Source organism: Episyrphus balteatus, chromosome 1 (assembly GCF_945859705.1).
Source record: "Episyrphus balteatus chromosome 1, idEpiBalt1.1, whole genome shotgun sequence".
Lineage (NCBI taxonomy): Eukaryota > Metazoa > Arthropoda > Insecta > Diptera > Syrphidae > Episyrphus > Episyrphus balteatus.
Genome location: NC_079134.1, coordinates 167,274,176 through 167,299,102, shown reverse-complemented (window position 1 = coordinate 167,299,102; position 24,927 = coordinate 167,274,176). Strand labels below are relative to the sequence as shown.

The 24,927-nt window shown below is 30.2% G+C and overlaps 2 protein-coding genes across 2 annotated transcripts; both read left to right on the top strand.

The window, feature by feature from the left end:
- The first annotated feature begins 320 nt into the window (after nt 1-320).
- LOC129912178 (uncharacterized) lies at nt 321-23,620 on the top strand. Its single transcript, XM_055990325.1, has 10 exons — nt 321-1,064; nt 1,124-1,292; nt 1,366-2,110; nt 8,543-9,085; nt 9,247-9,428; nt 9,493-9,763; nt 10,580-10,832; nt 22,022-22,591; nt 22,645-22,813; nt 22,883-23,620. The coding sequence occupies exons 1-10, from the start codon at nt 379-381 to the stop codon at nt 23,618-23,620; spliced, it is 4,326 nt and encodes a 1,441-aa protein (XP_055846300.1). The 5' UTR covers nt 321-378.
- Nucleotides 8,258-9,367, top strand: LOC129907078 (UDP-glucosyltransferase 2-like). Its single transcript, XM_055983121.1, has one exon. It carries the CDS (start codon nt 8,509-8,511, stop codon nt 9,196-9,198), a length of 690 nt encoding a protein of 229 aa, XP_055839096.1. The 5' UTR covers nt 8,258-8,508; the 3' UTR covers nt 9,199-9,367.
- Nucleotides 23,621-24,927: the final 1,307 nt, after the last annotated feature.

Sequence of the window (24,927 nt, the reverse complement as noted above, 5' to 3'; positions counted from 1 at the left end):
AATTTGGAAGAACCAAGGTTCTTTCTAGTTCATTAACTAATAAAAAAAATAACACAACCTGAAACGCATAAGCTTACTATACGCTTTTCTGTGTGTACCCTGACGTAACGATGATTTATCAACAAAATAAGAATGAAATCGCACATTTCATTCGACACACACTCAAAAAATATTTTGTATTTTATCTCAACAGCTGTAAAATTATTGTTTGCTATCAGACTTTTTGTCTCTATCTCACTCACAAAGATAATGCTATTCAAATGCGAGAAAACATGAATTTCAAATTAATGATATTCTTCTTATAGACCTCACACGCTATTTTATGAAATTTAGTAAGTTCTAAACTCGCACTCGTAACGGTTCACGGGGCTAGCAATCATGACAGCAACTTATAAATTCGTCACTCTATTAGGCTTACTAGCCATTGCGATCGGACGAACTGAATCGTCAAATATACTTGGTGTCTTCACTAGCAGTAGTCCATCACATCAAATTGTTCATCTGTCTTATGTTAGGGCTTTAATTGAACGTGGTCACAATGTAACCGTCGTAACAACTATTCCTTTGAAGGATAAAAATCCAAAGTATCATCATATTCTTATTCCACCAAGTGAAGCTAGAACTAAACAAATGGATGATATGAAAGCTTTGATGAACAATAAAAACCAATCAGGTTTAGAGGCTTTCAAAACCGGCATTAACAGTGTTTTCGCACTTGGAGAAATTCAAACTGATGCCTTGAAAGATGAACGTTTCCAAGATTTCATGCATAATCCTGGTAATAAATTCGATCTTCTAATTGTGGGTTATTTCTTCAATGATTTCCATGTTGGTCTTGGAGCTCATTTCAAGTGTCCAATTATTATAAGTTGGGCTGGAGCTTCTTATGATATGGTGGATAAATTTATTGGAAATCCAGCAGAAATTGCATATGTTCCAGCTTCGACAATGTTTGGTATTCCGGATTGGACGAAATTCACAGGAAGGCTTAGTAATTTCTTTACGAAAATTACATCCATCATTTTTGGAGCTTTAATTGATAATCAAATGGCCAGTCTTTATAAGTAAGTCAAGAACTTAATTTTGGAAAAGAGACTTTTTTTGCTTATTAAAGCTTGTTTAGTGAAATCTTCCCACCTACTGACTATCCAGCATTCGAAGAAGCTAAGAAGAAGGTATCCCTGGTTCTATTGAACTATCATTTTACTGATGGAATTATTCGACCAAATGTTCCTGCTACTATTGAATGTGGAGGAATTCAAATCAAAGAGAAACCTAATCCATTGCCAGAAGTAAGTTCTAAAACCATTAAACTTCTTAAACCTTTTAAATCCTAAAATTTCTATCATTTCTTCATTCTTAAAGGATCTTCAGAAAATTTTCAACGCTTCCTCAGAACATGGCGTAATCTACCTCAGTTTTGGGACCAACATCAAAGGTGACGATTTGAATCCAGAACTTTTCGGAATTCTCTTCAAAGCCCTCTCAAGCCTAAAACAGACTGTTCTCTGGAAATGGGATGGTAAAAATGTTCCTGGTAATTCACCAAATATCCACTATCGCAAATGGCTGCCACAAGATGATCTTCTAGCTCATCCCAATGTCAAACTTTTCATCACCCACGCTGGCAAAGGTGGCACTGCTGAATCACAATTCCATGGAGTACCAATGGTTGCTGTACCATTTTTCGCTGATCAATTGGGCAATGCTGAATTAATGGTTAGCAGTGGTTTTGGATTAAAAGTCGATCAAAAAACTATGACTGTTGACATTCTTAAAGATTCTATCAAAGAAGTTCTTGAGAATCCAAAATACAGAGAAAATGTTAAAGAATTTTCAAAACTTTACCGCGACAGACCAATGAGTGCGAAAGAAACAGCAATATTCTGGATTGAATATGTGATTAGACATAAGGGAGCCTATCACATGCAAAGTCCAGCTGTGCATTTGAATGCTTTCCAACTTGTTAGTGCCGATGTTATTGGTTTTATACTTTTAGTTATATTCTTAGTTTATAAGTCAATTTCAATTCCAACTCGATTTATATGGAGGAAGGTCTTTGCTAAGAAAAGTACTAAAAATACTAAAAATCAAAAAACCAAAACTCAATAGATTTTACTATATCTTAGGAAAGTCTAATAGTCGTAGTACAAGTAGTTGAGACTTATTTTTGAAAAAAAAAATATGTTATCTTGATCAGTTTTATGATAAGATGAAATAAATTTTATTTTTTTTTTGATGAATTGGATTTTTATTCAAATTGAAGTGGACTACATAGATAAAATTAGTGTGTTTTATTTGGTAACAAAATTTAATTAAATATCGCTAGATAATAGTTTTGTGATTTGATTAACACAGAAAATCAGTTAGCCGAAATGATTCAGTGTTTGAAATTTTACTGCGCCGCCACTCGAATCAGCAAACCAAAGTTTGGAAAAGTTCGGTTTTTTAAACAACATTCCATGATTATAGATTTTATCAACGATACCTATTTAAATTTCGTTTTTGCTGAGCTGTTGTGATGAATCATTTCCAATATGAATATTCACTTTTTGGTAAATTGTTTGAAGTAGGTTAATCATAAGTGGATACAACTCAACAAAATTGCAAGATAAGTGTTGACTTGCATGCAAGAATTATTTGACAAGAAATTGTTGTCGAAAAAAAAATTGATATCTTATCTTATATAATTTAAAATAACAAATGGTGAGATTATGTGCTGAAGAAATGCTGATATCACTGGTTTCTTAAAAAAAATTCCAAACTTATCACACAAGGTTGAAAATTATTACTTACATCTAGATTGATTTAGAAATTATTTTCAAATGATTTTCAGCACAATTAAAATAGATTTTATAATAACCCTGGAAAAAAACTAGCAACTCATCAAAGAGACATGATTGCAGGAACTCCTCAACAATAAGTCCATAATATGCAAAAAGCATTCCAAAAAGGGTCATTGTCGTTTGTTATGTATCAGTTTTTTTTTGAAGCTGTAATCGATGACGTATAATTATAATTATATTAATTGAGATTTTATAGTTTGTTTCTTATATGCTGGATTCGAAATTACTCTCAATTTAAATCTATCTGTTCGAGTTTTTGAAATATTACAATTTTTAATCCGATTTTCAAGAGTTTTCATCTCTGGCTTTGAACTTTAATTTTTTCAATTTTAGATTTTTGTAAAATGAATACAAATAAACACTCTCGAACATATTGTGGAGCATTTTCTCAATTTAAATAACTATTAATTATTTTTTTACTACTAAATTGCACTCAACAACAATTTAATTATAAACTTTTGAATTTTTTTCTAATAGAATATGCAACTAATTGAAGTTTAGAAATTAAATAATCTTAAGCAAAATTAACTAGTCAGCAAATGAGTGACGTAATTTAAAACAATAATAATTATAAACATAAATCTCAGTGGAGCGTGTATGATTCACCTGTCATCATTTAAAGTGGCGAGTTATTGGCACTGTAGGGCATGGTTAGGATTCGTACAAAAATTGAACATGAGATAAGAATTATATAATGTAGAATGCGAAAAAGTGGGTTTCGCAATTCTGTCTAACTTTATCTTTATCTCGAATTCTGTTTTTGGAGTCTCTCTAAAGAGCAAGTTAAAATTTTATTTTTAGGATTTAAATTAACGATTCCTGCCATAATGACCTATACGAAAAAGTTTGTGTTTCTCAAAAATTTTTATTTGAAAAAACCAGTAGACTTTGGCAAATATATAAATATCAATTTTAGATTTTTTTTATAGTAGTCTATTTAATAGACCCGAGCTCCAGAGCAAAAATAGAACAAATTCGTTCAAGACTTTTTATTGGCGATTATGATTCCTTGGCATGCAAGAATACTCCAGCCAAAAGTGCTACTAAATCCATTGGTGCATTTCTGAGAAAACGGCAACACTGGTCGGTTTTCAGTTTTTTTGATTTAACTCGAAAACCAAGCCTGACTTTGAAATGGTTCAAAGACACTTTGCATAGCAAATTAAATTTTCTGTCAAGTTAAGATGGTTAAAAAATTTTAAAAATTATTTTTGACTAAAATTCTAACCTAAAATCAAAGAAAAAAAAGTTAAAAAATTGACAATTTAATTTTTTTTTACTAAATCAAGGGGCACTTTGTGTTTGTAGCCGGGACGTCCAAACTTTGTACTAATGAAATAAAGTAGAGGTAAAAACCTTTGATAATATGTAATTTTCAATTTTTTTTTGTCAAGAAACAACTTAAATGTACCTATTCAAAAATTAGCACTTTTTCTAAATTTTTTACTTTTTTAGTTAAAAGCAAGTTTTTAAAACTCGATAAAATCGTATTAATTGGTAACTTTTAGACTTTTAAAGTAAACATACTTCGAGGGATTGATTTAATATAAACTAAATATGACAAACAAAAAAATTTATTTGCATCCTTATGGCCTTTTGTGCAATTTTGTGTATGTGCATTTTTATAAATACGGGTCGAATGGATGGACGGAGAGCCATTAGCTTTGGTCTATTGCATAGAAGAACATTAAATACCAACTCTTTTACTGTTTTCAATGGCCTGAAAAACAATTCTTGTAAAATCCGCGACCAACGAAAAGTTTCTCTTGAAAAACGAAAAAAATACTCTAATGAGTTTGAAACAAAATAGCTCAGGCAAATTAGTAAATCAAATTGCATTTTTCGCGGGACAAATTTTTTCCATGGAACGTGTTTAGGTGAATGTCCTTATCGTAAAAGTGAATTTTTTGGGATGATAAGATATCGAGAACAGCCGCCATCTTGGAAAAGAGGTCGGTGCCGTTTTTATTTTATAACTCCATTTTTACTCATTTAAACCAAAAATGACCGAGAATAGACTTATTATCAATTAAATTATCTAAAAAATGATATACAAATGAATTCCGTGAGTTAGTTAAATTCAATTTTATAGTCGGTCAAAGTCCGGGTTCTTCTCGCAAGGTTAAGACAATATGACATTTTTTCAAATATCTGAAGAACTTTTTATTTGTTTGGGATTGTCTTAAAGAATGAATTATAGCACTTTTAATTATCTATAAAAAGAGCCCTTTATCGTAACTGTAACCAACATAATGTATAAGCCATCTAACGTCGAAGTTCACATTCTACTAGTCAAAAGTGAGAAAATAACAAGTTTTCTTCTATTAGACCGAGCAAATTTTTGAAGTGGAGGTATAACGAAAATATAAGTAAACAGTTTTTTAACTATATTCGTTTAAATATTGAATTCAAAGTTTGAAATCTTTAATGTTAACCTTTATATGGTTTTCGAGGTTTTAAATGAAGTGAATTTTCCAATTAATGTGAATAAGCTAAAGTGACACTATTTAAAATTCTAAATATAAGAACTGATACCCTGTCATTTTTCCTAAACATGAACACCTCAATCTCAGCATTACGATAAGTATAACTCAAGATATGAGGTGTGTAAGCCGTTATGTTTTCGAGACTATTGTGTTTAATTTTTGATTGTTTATTTGAACTATTGAAATCCCAAATATGTTCAGTTAAAAAAATTGTATATCATGACTTCGACGTTTGGTTGCTTCTACAATGTGATGGTTACAAAAACAATAAAGGGTTCATTTCATAGATAATTAAAAGTGCTATAATTCATTCTTTAAGAAAATCCCAAACAAATAAAAAGTTCTTCAGATATTTGAAAAAATGTCATATTGTCTTAACCTTGCGAGAAGAACCCGGACTTTGACCGACTATAAAATTGAATTTAACTAACTCACGGAATTCATTTGTATATCATTTTTTAGATAATTTAATTGATAATAAGTCTATTCTCGGTCATTTTTGGTTTAAATGAGTAAAAATGGAGTTATAAAATAAAAACGGCACCGACCTCTTTTCCAAGATGGCGGCTGTTCTCGATATCTTATCATCCCAAAAAATTCACTTTTACGATAAGGACATTCACCTAAACACGTTCCATGGAAAAAATTTGTCCCGCGAAAAATGCAATTTGATTTACTAATTTGCCTGAGCTATTTTGTTTCAAACTCATTAGAGTATTTTTTTCGTTTTTCAAGAGAAACTTTTCGTTGGTCGCGGATTTTACAAGAATTGTTTTTCAGGCCATTGAAAACAGTAAAAGAGTTGGTATTTAATGTTCTTCTATGCAATAGACCAAAGCTAATGGCTCTCCGTCCATCCATTCGACCCGTATTTATAAAAATGCACATACACAAAATTGCACAAAAGGCCATAAGGATGCAAATAAATTTTTTTGTTTGTCATATTTAGTTTATATTAAATCAATCCCTCGAAGTATGTTTACTTTAAAAGTCTAAAAGTTACCAATTAATACGATTTTATCGAGTTTTAAAAACTTGCTTTTAACTAAAAAAGTAAAAAATTTAGAAAAAGTGCTAATTTTTGAATAGGTACATTTAAGTTGTTTCTTGACAAAAAAAAATTGAAAATTACATATTATCAAAGGTTTTTACCTCTACTTTATTTCATTAGTACAAAGTTTGGACGTCCCGGCTACAAACACAAAGTGCCCCTTGATTTAGTAAAAAAAAATTAAATTGTCAATTTTTTAACTTTTTTTTCTTTGATTTTAGGTTAGAATTTTAGTCAAAAATAATTTTTAAAATTTTTTAACCATCTTAACTTGACAGAAAATTTAATTTGCTATGAAAAGTGTCTTTGAACCATTTCAAAGTCAGGCTTGGTTTTCGAGTTAAATCAAAAAAACTGAAAACCGACCAGTGTTGCCGTTTTCTCAGAAATGCACCAATGGATTTAGTAGCACTTTTGGCTGGAGTATTCTTGTATGCCAAGGAATCATAATCGCCAATAAAAAGTCTTGAACGAATTTGTTCCATCCAAAAGGGTCTATTCAATAGACTATAGGTAAATATTTTAAATGCTTAGATTAACAATTTTGTTTCATCGTCCTATAAGCAAAATGTATTAAACTTTTTTGCGTAGGTATCTTATAAAATGAATCATAAAGTTAAATTAAAATCAATAACAGCAAGTACGTGCGACCTAGTCGTGCGTTTTATATCAATTGAGGAAAGAGCAAAGAGAGAGATGCTTTCTCTCTTGTTCCAGAATTATGTAGATTGGTAGGTACCAGTGTTACCCATTTAGATGAAAATTAAGTATGGAGAAAATTTTTTTAATTAAAATCCAAAAAGATCCAAATTAGAACAACATAGAGATATTTATTGTATTTATTATTGCTTGTTTTTTTTTTGTTTCATTAGCACAATTTTGACATCTGCCTTATTTATTTTCATGCAAAATTGACTATTTTGATTTTACATTATTGCCAACTGTGTTTTAAAGTAAAGCTTAAATAACATGATATAAAATAAAAAAATTCAATTTTTAATAAAACGGAACATTTTTTTTTGTTGAACTAAAATATACTTTCCTAAAAAAATTTAATATTCTAAATTCGTAATTAAGTCTATTTCGTCATGTTTAAAAGATAAAAAATCCCCTTGATCTTTTTTTTACCTCATAAATGTGACATGATAGATTTTTTTTTTTGAACTCAAAAAGTAGGGTTTTAATTGCTCTACATTATTGTTTTCGAACCAACAAAATTCTAGGTTTTAATGTAAACCAACATTACGATGTTGGAGAGTCTAGTTCTAACAAAACTATTTTCATTAGTTTTCTCGAAAAATGCACTATTGTTTTGTATTGTCGCTATTTTCCTTTTTGTGAAAAAAAAAATAACTGTTCCTGATGTCAGCTCTTCGCGGTTATCTCGTTTTGAATAAAATAAATATTAACAACCTAATCAAAATAATGCATTTAGTTACTTTAAGCTACAAGAGCAAGTACGTAAATTCCTGCATTTTTTTCTTCTTTTTTTTCGAGCGAATCAAAATTCTACTTCTTAAACAACAATTCTGGTAATGGATAGGAGAAAAAATCACATTTTTGTTTTAATAATCTAGTTTTTCATTTTAGCATTCTCCTCAAAAGTGAGCCCCGAAATTTGTCTATTTACCTGTATGTACTTCTCTAAAAGTTAACGTAGGAACTTTTAAATTATATTATAGAGACTTTTGTGATAAAATTTGTTATTGACCAAAATCAACGGAGCATGCGTGGGATAATATATTATTTCCATTGGTAAAAAGCTCAAAATAATTGACGATCAAAATTTACTACGCACTCAATTGAAATACAAACATACTCATGGTGTTTTGTGGTGAATAAAATGATGCGATAATAGTTTAGAGTAAAAGCTCCTTATTGAGCTTCTTGATCAATAGGTACAAATTTAAACAAAAATGTTCTTTTTCCAACCATACCTATAGCCGGTAGGTAATTTGTTATTACTTTTGTTATCACTGATTTTATCTTCCTCTCACAATCACAATGTGATAATATAATATCAGTACCAAAATTAAACCCAAAAATTTGATTCTTATACACCAAGATCCAAATTTTTGAATAAGTTACTCTTAAACAAGCTCTCGTAACGGTTGTCACATCAATCATGTGGACATGGTATAAGTTTGTCATTCTATTAGGCTTCCTTGCCCTTTTAATCGGACAAATAGAATCGGCAAACATCCTTGGAGTCTTCACTAGCAGCAGTCCGTCACATCAAATTGTTCACGTATCCTATGCCAAGGCTCTGGCCGAACGTGGTCACAATGTAACAGTCGTAACAACAATCCCCTTAAAGGACAAAAACCCCAAGTATCTTCATATATTAATTACTCCAAGTGATGCAGCAAACAAAATAATTGATGCAATGAAAGCAAAAGCCAGTGAAAAACCTGGCGGATTAATTGATTCCGCTAAAACTGCCTTGGATAATCTACTAGCATTGGGAAGTATTCAAGCTGATAGTCTGAAAGATGAGCGTTTTCAAGACTTCATGAACAATCCCGATAACAAATTCGATCTTTTAATTGTTGGTTATTTCTTGAATGATTTCCATGTTGGTCTTGGAGCTCATTTCAAGTGTCCAGTTGTTTTAAGTTGGGCAGGAGCTCCTCTCGATATGCTCAACAGATATGTTGGAAATCCTGCAGAAATCGCATATGTACAAGCGATAAATGTCTACGGTGCATCAGACCCAACAAAATTCACAGGAAGACTTAAAAACTTTTTTATTTTTCTCATGTCGAAGCTCATGGAAACAATAATGAATTTTCAAATGAAGTATTTATATGAGTGAGTGGAGAAAATTTAACAAATTGGTTCCCTTTTTTTGTTTTACTAAAAGCTTATTTGTTTAGTGAACTATTCCCACCTTCTGATTATCCAGCATTTGAAGAAGCGAAGAAGAAAGTTTCTTTGGTTCTATTGAACTATCACTTCACTGATGGATCTATTCGACCAAATGTTCCTGCTACTATTGAATGTGGAGGAATTCAAATTAAGGATAAACCTGATCCATTATCTGAAGTAAGTCCTAATACCTTAAAACCTTTTAGATCCTAATATTTCTATCGTTTCTTCATTTTTGAAGGATCTTCAGAAAATTTTCAACGCCTCCTCACAACATGGTGTCATTTATCTCAGTTTTGGGAGCAACATCAAAGGTGACGATATGAATCCTGAACTTTTTGGAATTCTTTTCAAAGTCCTCTCAAGCCTTAAGCAGACTGTTCTCTGGAAATGGGATGGTAAAACTGTCCCAGGTAACTCTACAAACATCCACTATCGCAAATGGCTACCCCAGGACGATATCTTAGGTCAACCCAATGTTAAGCTTTTCATCACACATGCTGGCAAAGGCAGTAGGGTAGAAGGGGGAGGATTTGCCAGGATTTAGGAAAATTGACTTAACGCAAAGTTTTTACGTTTCTTTTAATTTTTTTATATCTGATATTATTATTGACTTTATTATCTTCACTAAAATATTTTTTTCATTTTGCTATATTAATTATTTCTATTTTTAATAATTTATTCAAAAAAACGAAAAGTGATGTGGCAAAGCCTCCCCAGGTGGGAGGCTTTGCCACGGGGGTGGGGAGGGATTGCCAGTTACCTAAATATCAAAGTTAATACAAATAAATCCAATAATCATAAACAAAACTTCTTTTTAGCTGAAAATACGAAGAAGGGACTGATTTTTAAGGATTCTGCCATCCTCTTTTGAGGAAGCTCGCTTCTGGCAAATGTACCCCATGGGGTGCATTTGCCAGAGCAAAACCTACCCAAAAACAAATGGCAAATGCACCCCACAAGCTAATCTTTCAAAAATTTACTTATAACTTTTTTATAAGTTAAACAGTAAAAAAATCGCTTCTACACAGCATAGTACACATAATTTTGAAAAGATATTTGTATCAAAAAGTAATTTAACACGACAAATACCTACAATTTACGACGGTTATGTACCTTCATATTTTGGTTCTCAACATTAAAAAACTAAAGCAAGCGTCTAATTTATTTCGTGTCCAGCCAAAAGCTGTCAAACTTTGTGCAAAGTTTTCAATCATAAATGTGCAACAGAAAATGATTTTTCGGTATTTAATATTCTGTTGGTTTGGAAAAAAACCTGGACTGGCAAAGGTACCCCACTGGCAAATGCTCCCCCTTCTACCCTACAGCTGAGTCACAATTCCACGGTGTCCCAATGGTTGCTATTCCATTTTTTGGTGATCAATTTTCTAACGCTGACACAGTGGCTCAAAGTGGATTTGGGCTGAAAATCGATCAGCAGACCATGACTGTTGAAAGCCTTAAAGCAGCTTTACAGGATGTTCTTGAGAATCCAAAGTATAAGAAGACTGTGAGTCAATTCTCTGAGCTTTACCGAGATAGACCGATGAGTGCGAAAGAAACCGCAGTTTATTGGATGGAGTATGTGATGAGACATAAAGGCGCTTACCACATGCAAAGTCCTGCAGTTCATTTGAATTTCTGGCAAATTATTAGTGCCGATGTGCTTGGTTTTCTTCTTTTAGTTGCATTTTTAGTTTATAAGTCAATATCTATTCCAGTTCGATTTGTAGCTGGAAAAGTCTTTGCTATGAAAAATGTTAAAAACAATAAAATTAAGACCCAATAGAATAATTTTAAAATGTTTGTGTATCCTTTCAAAGTATTAGCTATTGATTGCAATAGTACTGATTTTGTGATAAGATACAATAAACGTGTCTTTGATAAATCCTATTTTTGTATCGTCTGAAGTATTCGTGATAAAATCAAAGTAGCTATTGCTTTTAATTCAGAAGTTAAACATTTTAAGCAAAATCATCATGATTTTTGTTTTTTAAGTGCGATATATTATATTGTGATATGTGAAAGGCACAAGCGAGGCTCTGCACAATCTGTATCTTGATAATTTGTTTACACGTGTCTATAAGATCTGACCTAGCAATTTGCTTCACTCCCAAATTTTATTTTCTTACACCATAGAAAATTTGTAAAATCATAATCCTGAGTTTTCGCATTTATCTATCATATCATCGTTTTTATTTGTAACAACATTATACTCGTATGCCAAATTATCGGAATTAAGAAAGTTATAGGTCAACAAATTTGAAAATTATTAATTTATCAAATACCTAATTTTGAAAATTTTGGTATTTTGTTTTTCAAAACATCAAAAAGTTAGTGTTTAACGTTTGTTCAAATTATTTTTAAACATTGTAAAACAATTTTTTTTTTCCTGTCTTAATAAAACTAAATGCACGACTGGGATCTTAGAGTTTAAATTGTTTATTTTTGTAAAATTTTTTATATATTTTACCCAATTTCTATATGGAAAAAGAACTTAAAAAAAAAAAATAATAAACAACATTTTTCAAATGAAAAAAAACAACATCTTGAATAAATTTGAGCACCAAAAATTTGTGCAATTTGATTTTTTTTATTAAGATGCATTTTTAGAAAAAATATTCCAAATCATTACAGCGTTTATAAAAAGAACAATTTTTAATAATAATTTCTTGGAGAAGAAAAAATCAAAAAATAAGGGTGATGTGCAATTTGGTATCAATTTTTTTTTTTTAATCAAAAAAATATTTTTTCAAAACTTGAATTATAATTTAAAATTATATACGCCAATGCCTTTTTATAAGAAATTCTTTTGAAATTGAGTCACTTGGGAGATTTTCAGAAATTAAAAAAGAACAGCTCTGTGGCAAGTACCGATAATAATGATTTTCGAAAAACAATATTTTCTTATCAAAAGATAGACCAACTTTTTCAAAATAGATATATGACAGCTAACTGGAGAAAAGATTGTTTTTTTCAAATAATGATAATTTTTTGATGCTTCGCGTTGAGTTTTGAATTGAAATTAAAAAAATCATTCATCTCGTCGAACGAGTTGTTCTTTTGTATAAGGTATACGAATGACTTAAAAAATTAAATACTCGACTGGTTTGCTCGTACTTGCTCTTAGGTAAAAGTAGCTCTAATTTTAATATTTCTTAAAGTAATAGAATTTGATTTTTTTAAGAATTTCATATGAAATGTAAAAAAAGGTTATTTTTCTTAATTATTAAAACACGATTTCAAATAATTTTGAATAAAAATAATTATTATGCAAACGCGATATCTAAAAATAAGTATCTACAATTTTCGAAAAACTCATTTTCGAAAACGGTTTGATGATTTTTTTTAAACTTAAATAAGTGTTGATTAATATTTTCTTAAACATTTTTTGAAAAGTGTTTGAAAATTTTTATGTAGTAGGATATTGTAGGTATTTTTTTAATAAAACGGCACTTATGCCGTGTTCAACGAAACATGATTTCTTATATGTTATAAGAAGGAAGTTTTAGAAAAAAAATTTAAAAATCGTTAGTGCCGTTTTATAAAAAAAAAATCATATGTGCAATTAACACGTGGTAGAAGTGAAACCTTAAAAAATTATTTTTCTTGCAAAAAAAAAATAAAATAGAAAAAATCTACCTATTTTTATTCTATCACCTTCAAATCCATGTTTTTTATATGACCACCTATATAATTTTTATATCATCTGAAAGCTTGTTGTCTTAGCTCAAAATATATATATCGATCAGGTCTATGAGACATCTACAAAAAGAGCTAGAATTTTTTGAACTCGATCAATTTCCATAAAAAAAACGAAAAAACACGTATTTTTATATACTCACGCTATTAAATGCATTTTTTACCTAAAAACCTATAAAAATTCTTACACCATCTGAAAGCTTATTGTCTTAGCTCAAAATCAAGTCTATGAGACATCTACAAAAAGAGCTAGAATTTTTTAAACTTGATGAAATTTCATCCAAAAAGCAAAAAAACATTTATTTTTATGTTCTCATGCCTATAACCTATAAAAAATTTTATACCATGTGAAAGCTTATTGTTTCACCTTGTATAATGATCTATAAATCTTATTTCAAAGATGTCTACAAGAGAAGTTAGAATTTTTTAAAGTCAACCATGTCGAATTTTCAGACTGAGATTACGGTACTTCCTACACTGGTAGCTGGTCATCGCCAACAGATCTCCACAGGTGTTTTGAGGTATTTTTAAATTTTTTTCAATTTAAGATTGTGGAACTTGTAGAGCACTAAACATTATGTGTGATATATCAAATAAAAGGTAATGTTATCAGCATGCGTATTAAAGTTAAATCAAATTTGTATGTGCACTAGATCAAAAGATATAACGTGTGTTGGAAAAGAACATCTTTTTACCGTTATCTCCGAATTTTGAATATGAAAATCTATTGAAAATTTGTACTAGGTATTATAATTTATTTAATTACATATCTGCAGTACAAATTTCATTCATCTATCTATTAAAACAAAAAAGTTATAACAAGTTGAAGTCGTGTCGCGTTTTCGTTTCATCTTGTTTCAAATCACTACGATACTAAAGAAGTTTTCACTTCAAAAAAAAATTATTTTCCTTTATACACAATTTTCTGAAAATTCTCTTTTATACAAAAAATTAAAATGGCATACTTGGTTTTGTTTGAATCATCATTCATCATTCAAAAGGTATTTTATTAATTATAAAAATTAATATTGTACAATAAAAAGAGTTACTTTTAACATAAGAGCAAGTATGTGCAACCCCAGTCATGCATTTTATTTTAATAAATATTATGTAACGGCATAGTGCCTTAAACAACAAAAACAATAAAAATAATTTATTTTTTTGCAAGTGCAAGTTAAAAAATTAGTTACATTTTTCAAAAGTCATAATCGCCTGGCCACCTACTGTTTATAACTTCTAACTTAACCTACTGCATGAGTTCTATTGTTATAACTTTCTGCTAAAGGTAATATAATCTTTGAATGCATGCAATTTCATGCTAAAACACGCATGTTACCAACAATCTGAAAGTAATAAATCAATCAAATAATCTCTTTTGATATTACAATTTTTTTTTGAAATTTTTGCATCGTCACTAACAAATAAGTCGATCCAAGCTTTCTTTTTCTTGGCAAATTTCAACTCAAAAAAAAAAAAAAAAATCAAACTCCCACATATAATTTTATGTTTTTATACGGCCTTCAAAGCAATAAAAGCTGAAACAAGTTATAAACAGAACAGTGATTAAAAAACGAAAATTCATTCAAGATTCCATCATACATTTATGGTAGGTATGCACCCGAAAAAATTGCAAGTCATCATTATGAATCAATATTTTTCAATCATTTTTTTGGCAATCATTTGCGGTGTTTTTTTTTTTATTGAAATAATTTTTATCAGTTCTAGTAGATACACATTTAAAACATTACTTGCTAAATTTTACAGGTTGCTAATTATTCTATTGAGACTTAAGTTTTTCATTTTTAGCATATTTCTTAGCTAAGACTTTCCTCAAAACAAATCGAACTGGTAAAGCTATTGACTTATAAACTACGAATGCAACTAAAAGCAGAAAACCAATAACATCGGCACTTAAAATTTGCCAAGAATTCAAATGAATCGCAGGACTTTGCATGTGGTAAGCGCCTTTATGTCTCATCACATATTCAATCCAAAAGACTGCTGATTCCTTCGCACTCATTGGTCTATCTCGGTAAAGTTCAGAGAATTGTTTGACATTATTCTTATATTTTAGATTCTCAAGAACCTCCTTTACTGTGGCTTTAAAACTTTCAATAGTCATTGTCTTCTGATCGACTTTTAGTCCAAAACCACTTCTTTCTACCACTTCAGCGTTACCCAATTGATCAGCAAAAAATGGTAAAGCAACCATTGGTACTCCATGGAATTGTGATTCAGCAGTGCCTCCTTTGCCAGCGTGGGTGATGAATAGTTTGACATTAGGGTGACCTAAGATATCGTCTTGGGGCAACCAATTGCGATAGTGGATGTTTGAAGAATTACCAGGAACAATTTTACCATCCCATTTCCAAAGAACAGTCTGCTTTAGGCTGGATAGGGCTTTGAAGAGAATTCCGAAAAGCTCGGGATTCATATCGTCACCTTTGATATTGGTACCAAAACTGAGATAAATGACACCATGTTCTGAGGAGGCGTTGAAAATTTTCTGAAGATCCTTTAAGAACGAAGAAAAAATTAATATTTTATATAAGGACTAAAAAAACTAAGAACTTACTTCAGGTAATGGATCAGGTTTATCCTTAATTTGAATTCCTCCACACTCAATAGTAGCAGGAACATTAGGTCGAATAATTCCATCAGTAAAGTGATAATTCAATAGAACCAAAGAAACTTTCTTCTTCGCTTCTTCAAATGCTGGATAGTCAGAAGGTGGGAAGATATCACTGAACAGATTAACTTTTAGTAAAAATCGGACAAAATTTCTTAAAATTTCTGCACTCACTTGTAAATATGTTTCATTTGGATATCAACCATTGTTCCTAAGATTTTTGCAACAATATTCACAAAAAAGTTCTTAAGTCTTCCTGTGAATTTCGTTAGATCTGGCATACCGAAAATTGTTAATGCTGGCACATATGCAATTTCTGCTGGATTTCCAACAAATTTATTCACCATATCATGCGAAGCAGCAGCCCAACTTAGAACAATTGGACATTTAAAATGAGCACCAAGACCAACATGAAAGTCATTGAAGAAATAACCCACAATCAAAAGATCAAATTTGTTATCAGGATTATTCATTAAATCTTGAAAATGCTGATCTTTCACAGCATCAGCTTGCAAATAGCCCATTTCCATTATGCTATTTAAGGACGATTTAACGGAATTTATCAAACCGGTCGATTTTTCTGTGGCTTTTGCTTTCATTGCATCAATGTTTTTCTTTGTTGTTTCACTTGGAGAAATTATTATATGATGATATTTAGGATTTTTGTCCTTTAATGGTATAGTTGTTACGACTGTGACATTGTGACCACGTTCAGCCAAAGCCTTGGCATAGGATACGTGAACAATTTGATGTGATGGACTACTGCTGGTGAAGACTCCAAGGATGTTTGCTGATTCACTTTGTCCGATTATAAAAGCAAGGAATGCCAGTAAAGAGAGGAACTTGTAATTTGTCTGCATGATTGTTGTGTCAACCGTTACGAGAGCTTGTTTAAGAGTAACTAATTCAAAAAATCTGGATAGTGGTGTATAAAAATAATATTTTTGGTGATGAATTTATATTGCTATCGCATTGGGATTAAGAGAAAGAAATTCAATGATAACAATAGTGATATCGAATTTTTCTTTATCACAAAATACTGTTGAAAAAGAACCTATTAATCAAAAAGCCCAATAATGGGCTTTCACTCTAAGAACCAAATAATTATTTCACTACAACCTATATACCATAAGTTTCGATTGAGTCATTTTCGTATTAAAATTTGATACCAACAAAATCATCCCGAAAACGCGTTACATTTTATGATTTTGCAACTTATTCACTGTCAGAAACACCTGCAACAACAAAAATTCCTGCTTCAGAACATGTTTTCTTCCCACTGTATGGTTTTAAAAAATTCAATTTTCTTTTTTTTTCTCTGCGAGAAAAAGGAACGGACTAATCCTAAAAATAGTGAAAAAGCTGATTCCATACAAGCAAAATTGTTTCACACGAACTTGATCTTAGAGTTCAAGTTGCTAAGATTTTTAAAACCTTTTAAATAAAATAGATCTCCAAAACAAGCTTGCAGTTTAATTTTGTTGGTTAAGATGTTTTTTTAAGTAAAAAATATTTTCAAAATTGTTTGAGTCGGTAAAAAAAAAATCATGTGTGCAATTCACACGTGGTAGAAGTGAAACCTTAGGAAATCATTTTTCTTGAAAAAAAAAAATTTTAAAAATCTACCTATTTTTATTCTATCACCTTCAAATCCATGTTTTTTATATGACAATCTATATAAATTTTATATCATCTGAAAGCTTATTGTCTAAGCTCAAAATATATATATCGATCAAGTCTATGAGACATCTACAAAAAGAGCTAGAATTTTTTAAACTCGATGAAATTTTATCAAAAAAAGCAAAAAAAAAACATTTATTTTTATGTTCTCATGCTATTAAATCAATTTTTTTGTTTGACAACCTATAAAAAGTTTTATACCATGTGAAAGCTTATTGCTTCACCTTGTATAGTGATGTATAAATCTTATTTCAAATATGTCTACAAGAGAAGTTAGAATTTTTTAAAGTCAACCATGTCGAATTTCCAGACTGAGATTACGGTACTTCCTACACTGGTAGCTGGTCATCGCAAACAGATCTCCTCAGGTGTTTTGAGGTATTTTTAAATTTTTTTCAATTTAAGATTGTGTAACTTGTAGAGCACGTAACGTTATGTGTGATATATCAAATAAAAGTTTATGTTATCAGCATGCGTATTAAAGTTAAATCAAATTTGTATGTGCACTAGATCAAAAGATATAACGTGTGTTGAAAAAGAGCATCTTTTTACCGTTATCTCCAAATTTTGAATATGAAATTAATTAAAATTTTGTACAATTATAATTTATTTAATAACCTATCTACAGTACAAATTTCATTCATCTATCTATTAAAAAAAAAGGTAATAACAAGTTGAAGTCGTGTCGCGTTTTCGTTTCATCTTGTTTCCAATCACTACGATACTAAAGAAGTTTTCACTTCAAAAAGAAATTATTTATAAACAATTTTGGACAGCTTTAATAATATTAAGAGCCGATTTTTTAAATCTCTAATAAACAGTCAGTTAACAGTCCGACGAATAAAGTTATTAGGCTCATAAACAATCAGATACCTAACAAAATTTAATTTTTCAATCAAGAAAAATCTATTCTACAGAATAAAAACAAAAAAAAAAAATGTCAAATTCAAAAATATTCGAAATCAAAAGTCATTTTTATTCATAATTGTTTTTTTTTATATTTTTTTCTTTTGATATTTTTTTCAAACAGCTTATATTTTTGTTGGGATTATTCCTTGGAATAATTTTTATTCGTCTCTGAAAGAAGCAGATTGTTTTATTCATAAAAGGAATAAGCTACATTAGACTGATTCAAAAAAATTTTTTTTTGTTCAAAGCATTGTTGAAAATATTGTTGGAAATGACGAAAAAAAAATACTGTAAAAGTTTCAGCCCTTTCTGTTAACATTTAGTACCGGCGCATCGCAAATTTCTATTTCCCATACGATTTGTATGGGAAAGATTGTGTATTTGTGTTTGGAATTTTTTATCTTTTTAATGGTTCATCAAAAAGGCTAGATTTAATCATTTTCTTGTATAAAATTGAACGCTCTACAAAATTGCATTTATAAAATTTAAAAAAAAAAACACGCGAAAAATTGATTAAAATAATTTTAAGTTGAAAAAATGAATAATTCGAATTTATTGAAGAAATCTAATATGATAGTATTAGGGGTTGGAGAGTTATATAAAAGGATCTGTGAAACCAAAACACAACATAGAATACAAATATTTGAAAATTTTGCCAATTTTTTTGAAAAACCTAATAATTTCGTCAAAAAATCGGAAAAAAATGAGAAAAAACTACTTTTTATATTTTAAAGTTGAATAACTTCGAAACACGGGGGTAAGTCAAAAAAATTAATAAAAGCTTTTTTGTAGAGCGGACAATTTTATAAAAGAAAATGATTTTGTCAAGCCTTTTGAATGAACCATTAAAAAGATAAAAAATTCTAAACACAAATACACAATCTTTCCCATACAAATCGTATGGGAAATAGAAATTTGCGATGCGGCGGTACTAAATGTTAACATAAAGGGCTGAAACTTTTACAGTATTTTTTTTTAGCATTTCCAACAATGCTTTGAACAAAAAAAAAAAAAATTTTTGAATCAGTCTAAGCTACATAATATCTGACTGTTGAAAAATTGATTTTTTCTCTATCTGGGGAATAAGTACTAACTGACTGTTTATCTGACTATTGAAAAATTGGCCCTAAATGTATCGTTTTTGATTTTTTTTCAAAATCCATAAATTATTTTTTCTTTTCAAAATTTTTATTTTTAATTTTTATTAAAATGATTTAAATGACAGGTATTGTTAATAATAATTTTCGAAAAAAAAAATTCATTAAAAGATAGAAATTGTTTAAAAACCAATATACCTATGATTGTTTTTAATAAAATCCTTGGAGCCGTTTTTTTACCCCTGGGGATTTGGTATGCCATTTTTTAGCTTTTGTTGATAAATATCTAAAACCAAAATTTCAAAAAAATTCAATGTCCTGTTATCGAAAATTTGAGTTTGGAGAAACAAAATTTCAGCATTTTTAAAAAATAAAAAAAAGTCAATTTGGTTGAAATCGAATTAATAGTTTGGGAGAAAAATTTTGTATAAAAAAAAAAAACAGTTCTATGACAGGTAACGGAAATAAAGATTTTGAAAAAAAATTCTTTCATCAAAGGTTTGGTTAGGTTTTAGTGATTGTCGAGCAAAGTATACTTTCTAAGTAGGTCAAGTATACTTGACCTATCTTAGACCCTTAAGGGTCCATTGTGATACCACAGAAAAACTAAATACATATTTGAAAAACTAATATTTGAATTTGTATGTAGCCTTTTTTGAGAAATTTAATCTTTTCCAAAACCAGTATAGGTACATATTTTTGGACCAAAAAAATTAATTCCGAAAACGCCTTTGAAGAGTTGCTAACTGAACTCAATTTTGGACAGCCACCAACAATGTAAAATTGAATCGATTTTCAAAAAAAAAAAAATACATCGACCACTTCACAATCTTGATTCGCCATTTTCAATTTTTTTTTTTGCATTATGTTTACCACATATGATTCCAAATGCGCTAAAAAACTGTTTTCAAGTTGGTGATTGCATCGCCTCAACAACTTCCCCATAACGAAATTTCGGCCAAAAGATTCATGAAATGCGCTAAAAACTGGGGTTGCGAAGTGCAAAATTTCAGATTTTTTTGCGCTTTTTTGACTGTTTTGGTCAGAATTTCCTTGTAAGGGTTAATTAAAAAAAAAATAAAACAAAAAAAATTACGTATTTGTTTTCAAATCGGTTAATTTTGACTGTGCTGGTGACCTTCCAAAGCGTTGAATTCAGGCACAACCTTAAAAACGCATTTTTTAAAAGTAAAAAATGTTGTCGAAAGGAACTCCCTTAAAAATTTTTAAATGTTGTAAATATCCATATCACTTAAAAGGTGCCAAAATATGAATTCTCATCACTCCTGAGTCGACAGATTTTTCTGATGATTTCAAATAAAAAAGAGAAAAACTTGCATGATAAGCCAAAAAAGCTAAATGTCTAAAGAGAATTCCCAAAATATTTGTGATAAGAAAATGACTTGCCAAATTAAAAGTCAGCATGACTTAAAAATTAGTAAACACTTAAACCCCGTCGAGAACAGTTCATTATTAGAGATGGGTAAAAACTTAAAATTCTTTCCCCTTTTGGGCTTAATTGTTGCTATTTCCATCGGCTCAAGTGAATCAGCAAATATTCTTGGCGTCTTTACAACCAGTGGCGTATTGAGGGGGGGGCTCAGGGGGCTCAAGCCCCCCCCAAGCCTTCCAGATCATGTTATTTTTTACCTAATTTCATTGTAATATATATGCTTGACTGAAACTTGTTCGTAAATCTTATAGATTTAGAGGCAGCTCAGATGCTCGAGCCCCCTCCAAATTCTGAAACGGCTATTTGTGTTTGTTTGAGTAAGAGCCTTAGCTGTAGCTGGGGGTTAGCTGGTTTTTTTTCAGGTTTAAGTCCAATTCCAAATTCTTCAGATCACTTTTTAGTATAATACGTACGTCGAATAACATCACCGTTTAGTTTTGCAAAAGTTCTTATGCAATCTCAATAAACACTTTTTTCAAAAATTATATACTTCTCAAAGCTATTGGAAATAGAAATATTTGATATCTCAAAATCTTAGTGGTCATCATATGTAACTAATGGTTTCTTTCAGCAAATGCCACTTTGGACTTCGAATTCGGATTAAAAAAGCAACATATTATGAAAAAATATATATTTCGAATTAAACATCTAAAATAATTTAATGGAAAATTAGTTTCTAGACTTTCACTTTCTGCATTTTTCACTCATTTAAATTTTCTGATCGAATTCAATTCACATTATTTCGGTTTGTAAATTTGGTGCCTTTTTCAATGAATCTATAATTTTTGGACAAAATATTATCATAACTTATTTGTGTCTCCTAATTTTTTCTTTTGAATTCTTCTTTTTTTCCATTAAAATTGCCGATAAAATGGCATCCAGCAGTAATAATTTAACTTCAGAAACAAAATTAAAAAGGATGATCCTTCAGCTATGACAGTTCGAAGCAATTTCGAAGTTTTTGAAATTGATCCAAATGAAGAATATGATATTTTATTTCACGTGAAATTTAAAAGTGATTTCAATTCACTTTCGGTCGAATTGCGGAACATGGGCGTTTATATCGAAAATGATGTTTGTCACACAAGAACTTTGAAAACAGGAGACAGGAGACAGTAGTACGAAGCTGTCGACGTCGAGAGCAGTTAAATGCTACTATACCACTTTCAGTACCGCAGCACAGAGCTTCACTCTCGATCAAAGGTGAATATATTATTCGTACCCCTCTAAAAAATGTTTGAAAAATTTTCTAGCCCCCTCCAAATTTTTTTCTGGATACGCCACTGTTTACAACAACCAGTCCATCACACAATATTGTTCATATGGCTTACATTAAGGCATTAATTGAACGTGGACACAATGTAACAGTTATAACAGCGCTTCCTCTCAAAGACAAAAATCCAAAATATCATCACATCTTAATACCTCCCACTGAGTCTAGAACCAAACAATTGGATGAAATGAAAGCTAAGTCATCCAAAACAATCACTATTCGAGATAATATTGAAAGTGTTTTATCATTTGGTCCCATGTTGGCTGATCCACTGAGAGATCAACGATTTCAAGAATTTTTACAAAATCCGGATAACAAATTCGACTTGGTAGTAACTGGTTATTTCTTCAATCCCTTCTATGTTGGTTTAGCAGCCCATTTTAGATGTCCAATGGTAATAAGTTATGCCACAGTGCCAAATAGTATGGTGGCAAGTTTTATTGGCAACCCAACAGAAGTGGCATATGTACCAGTATCGCCGTTGTTCAGATTACCCGATTTAACGACTTTCAAAGGGAGGCTTACCAATTTTATGATAAATATTCCAGTCAGCATATTTACAGAGTTGCTGAATTATCAAATGAAAGGAATATATAAGTAAGTCTTAGAAATTGGTTTTAGGGAAATTTTCTAACTTCTTGAGTTTGCAGTGAACTCTTCCCGCCTTCGGATTATCCGGCTTTTGAAGAAGCCAAAAAGAAAGTTTCATTAGTTGTGTATAACTATCACTTCACTGATGGTATAATTCGGCCGAATGTTCCAGCTGCTATTGAATGTGGTGGAATACAAATTAAGGACAAAGCAGATCCTTTACCAGCAGTAAGTTTATAAGTTTACAACAAACCAGTTTGTCAGTTGAAACCAATATCAATTATTTCTTTCTTCTAGAATCTTGAAAAACTTTTCAATTCCTCTTCCGAACATGGTGTTGTCTACGTTAGCTTCGGATCGAATTTAGGAATCAAAGAAATTAATCCTAAAGTTGTTAATGCAATGTTCAAGGCTTTGTCGAGTCTCAAACAAACTGTTTTATGGAAATGGGCTGATTCGGAACTCCCTGGCACTTCTCCAAATATCCATTATAACAGTTGGCTTCCACAAGATGACCTATTGCAACATCCAAATTTGAAACTTTTCATCACTCATGCTGGCAAAGGTGGTGTTACTGAAGCAGCTCATCATGGAGTTCCAATGGTTGCTATACCAATGGTGGCAGATCAGATTGGAAATGCTGATCAAGTTGTGAAAAATGAATTTGGACTTAAAGTCGATAAGGCTACCATGACAGAGAGCTCATTCAAAGAAGCAGTATTAGAAGTTTTGAACAATCCAAAATATACTGAAAATATTAAACGGTTTTCGATTCTAACCAAAGATAGACCAATGACTGCTAAGCAAAATGCAGTTTTCTGGCTTGAGTATGTGATTAGACATAAGGGAGCTTATCATATGCAAAGTCCTGCTGTGCATTTGAACACACTTCAAATTTATAGTTTGGATATTATTGGTTTTATTTTATTAGTCCTTTTCATAGTCTATAAGTTGATTACAGTTCCAGCTAAATTTGTTTTGAGGAAAGTTTTCGGAAAGAAACATTCAAAAACAAAAAAACTAAAGGAGCAGTAGATAAAAGTGGTGTTGTTAAAAAGTTATCAATGTTGTTTTTTGTTATTATCAATAATTGTATAATAAATATTCAAGCAATTTGATTGCAGTTTATTATTTTTAAATTTTAGCTTCATTGCAATCTAATCAAGTTTTTAAAATGATAAAGTTAAATGTGGTATTTTTCAAATCAGTGATCGACTGGAGTGTTGTTGTCGAAGGTCGCTTTATGATAAATAGATGAATAACAAACAAAACATTGTTTGAGATTGACTTTTTTGTTAGAACTTATTGTACTAGAACAGCTTTGTACTAAAACAAGATTGTACTAGAATAAAAATAATTGTACTAGAACAATATTATAATAACAAAAGATTGCAATAGAAAAAAATAATTGTACTAGAACAATATTGTATTAAACCAAGATTGTACTAGAACTTTTTTTTTAAACAAATTTGACAGACTTTATGTGAGGCGTTAAATTTGAAAGTGTGAAAGTTTAAGTGCATGTAAAAAAAACGACTAAATTGACTTCCAAACTAACCGCACTTGAACCGTATCACTTTTCTAAATAAAATATTGCATCCATTAGATGTGTGAGTTACTCCACTTTATATTTTTACAAAAAAATCCGTTAAATTGTTGTGTTTGATTAAAAAAATTGACATTTCTCAACTCATGTATATCTGAAAAATGCTTTCGCATACTAGTTTAATTCGCCCTTAAATCGATAAATAATTTTTACACAATTTGATTTGGAAAAAAATGAATAGACTCAAATTTATTGCTAACAATAGAAATATTAAGTAGTAGAAGGTTGGTTTGTAGACATAATAAAGACATATTAAATAAAAAAAAAAGTCTTCTCTGAATGAGGGCAATATCAAGAGGGGTCAATTAATTTTGTTATTAATTCTTGGTATATAATTTTATTTTTCGCTACCTTTTGATTGATTTTGTATTGCTTTGTCGTAGGTTATTATTCAGAAATAAAAATTTTCAGAAAAACGTTTGATCGCGGGAAACTTTGATCTACTCCCATTTTGTCAATACTTTTGAAACTTACTTTTTCGTACTAATTTTTTTTAGCTTAATACAATTATTAAAAGCATTTAAACACGTTGAATAGAAAAAAGACTAATTTTTTAAAGAAAATTCACCGGATTTTAAAAAAGGTGGACCCATGGAACTATTATAGTAAAAATCTCATTTTTTTAAATCAAAAAAGGTAAATTTAAATATTTATTTTTTGTAAATTACGTGAAAGTAACGGAGAAGACACATTGACTTTTTTGTCAGTCTATCTCGTAGAAGAAGCAATCTTTTTT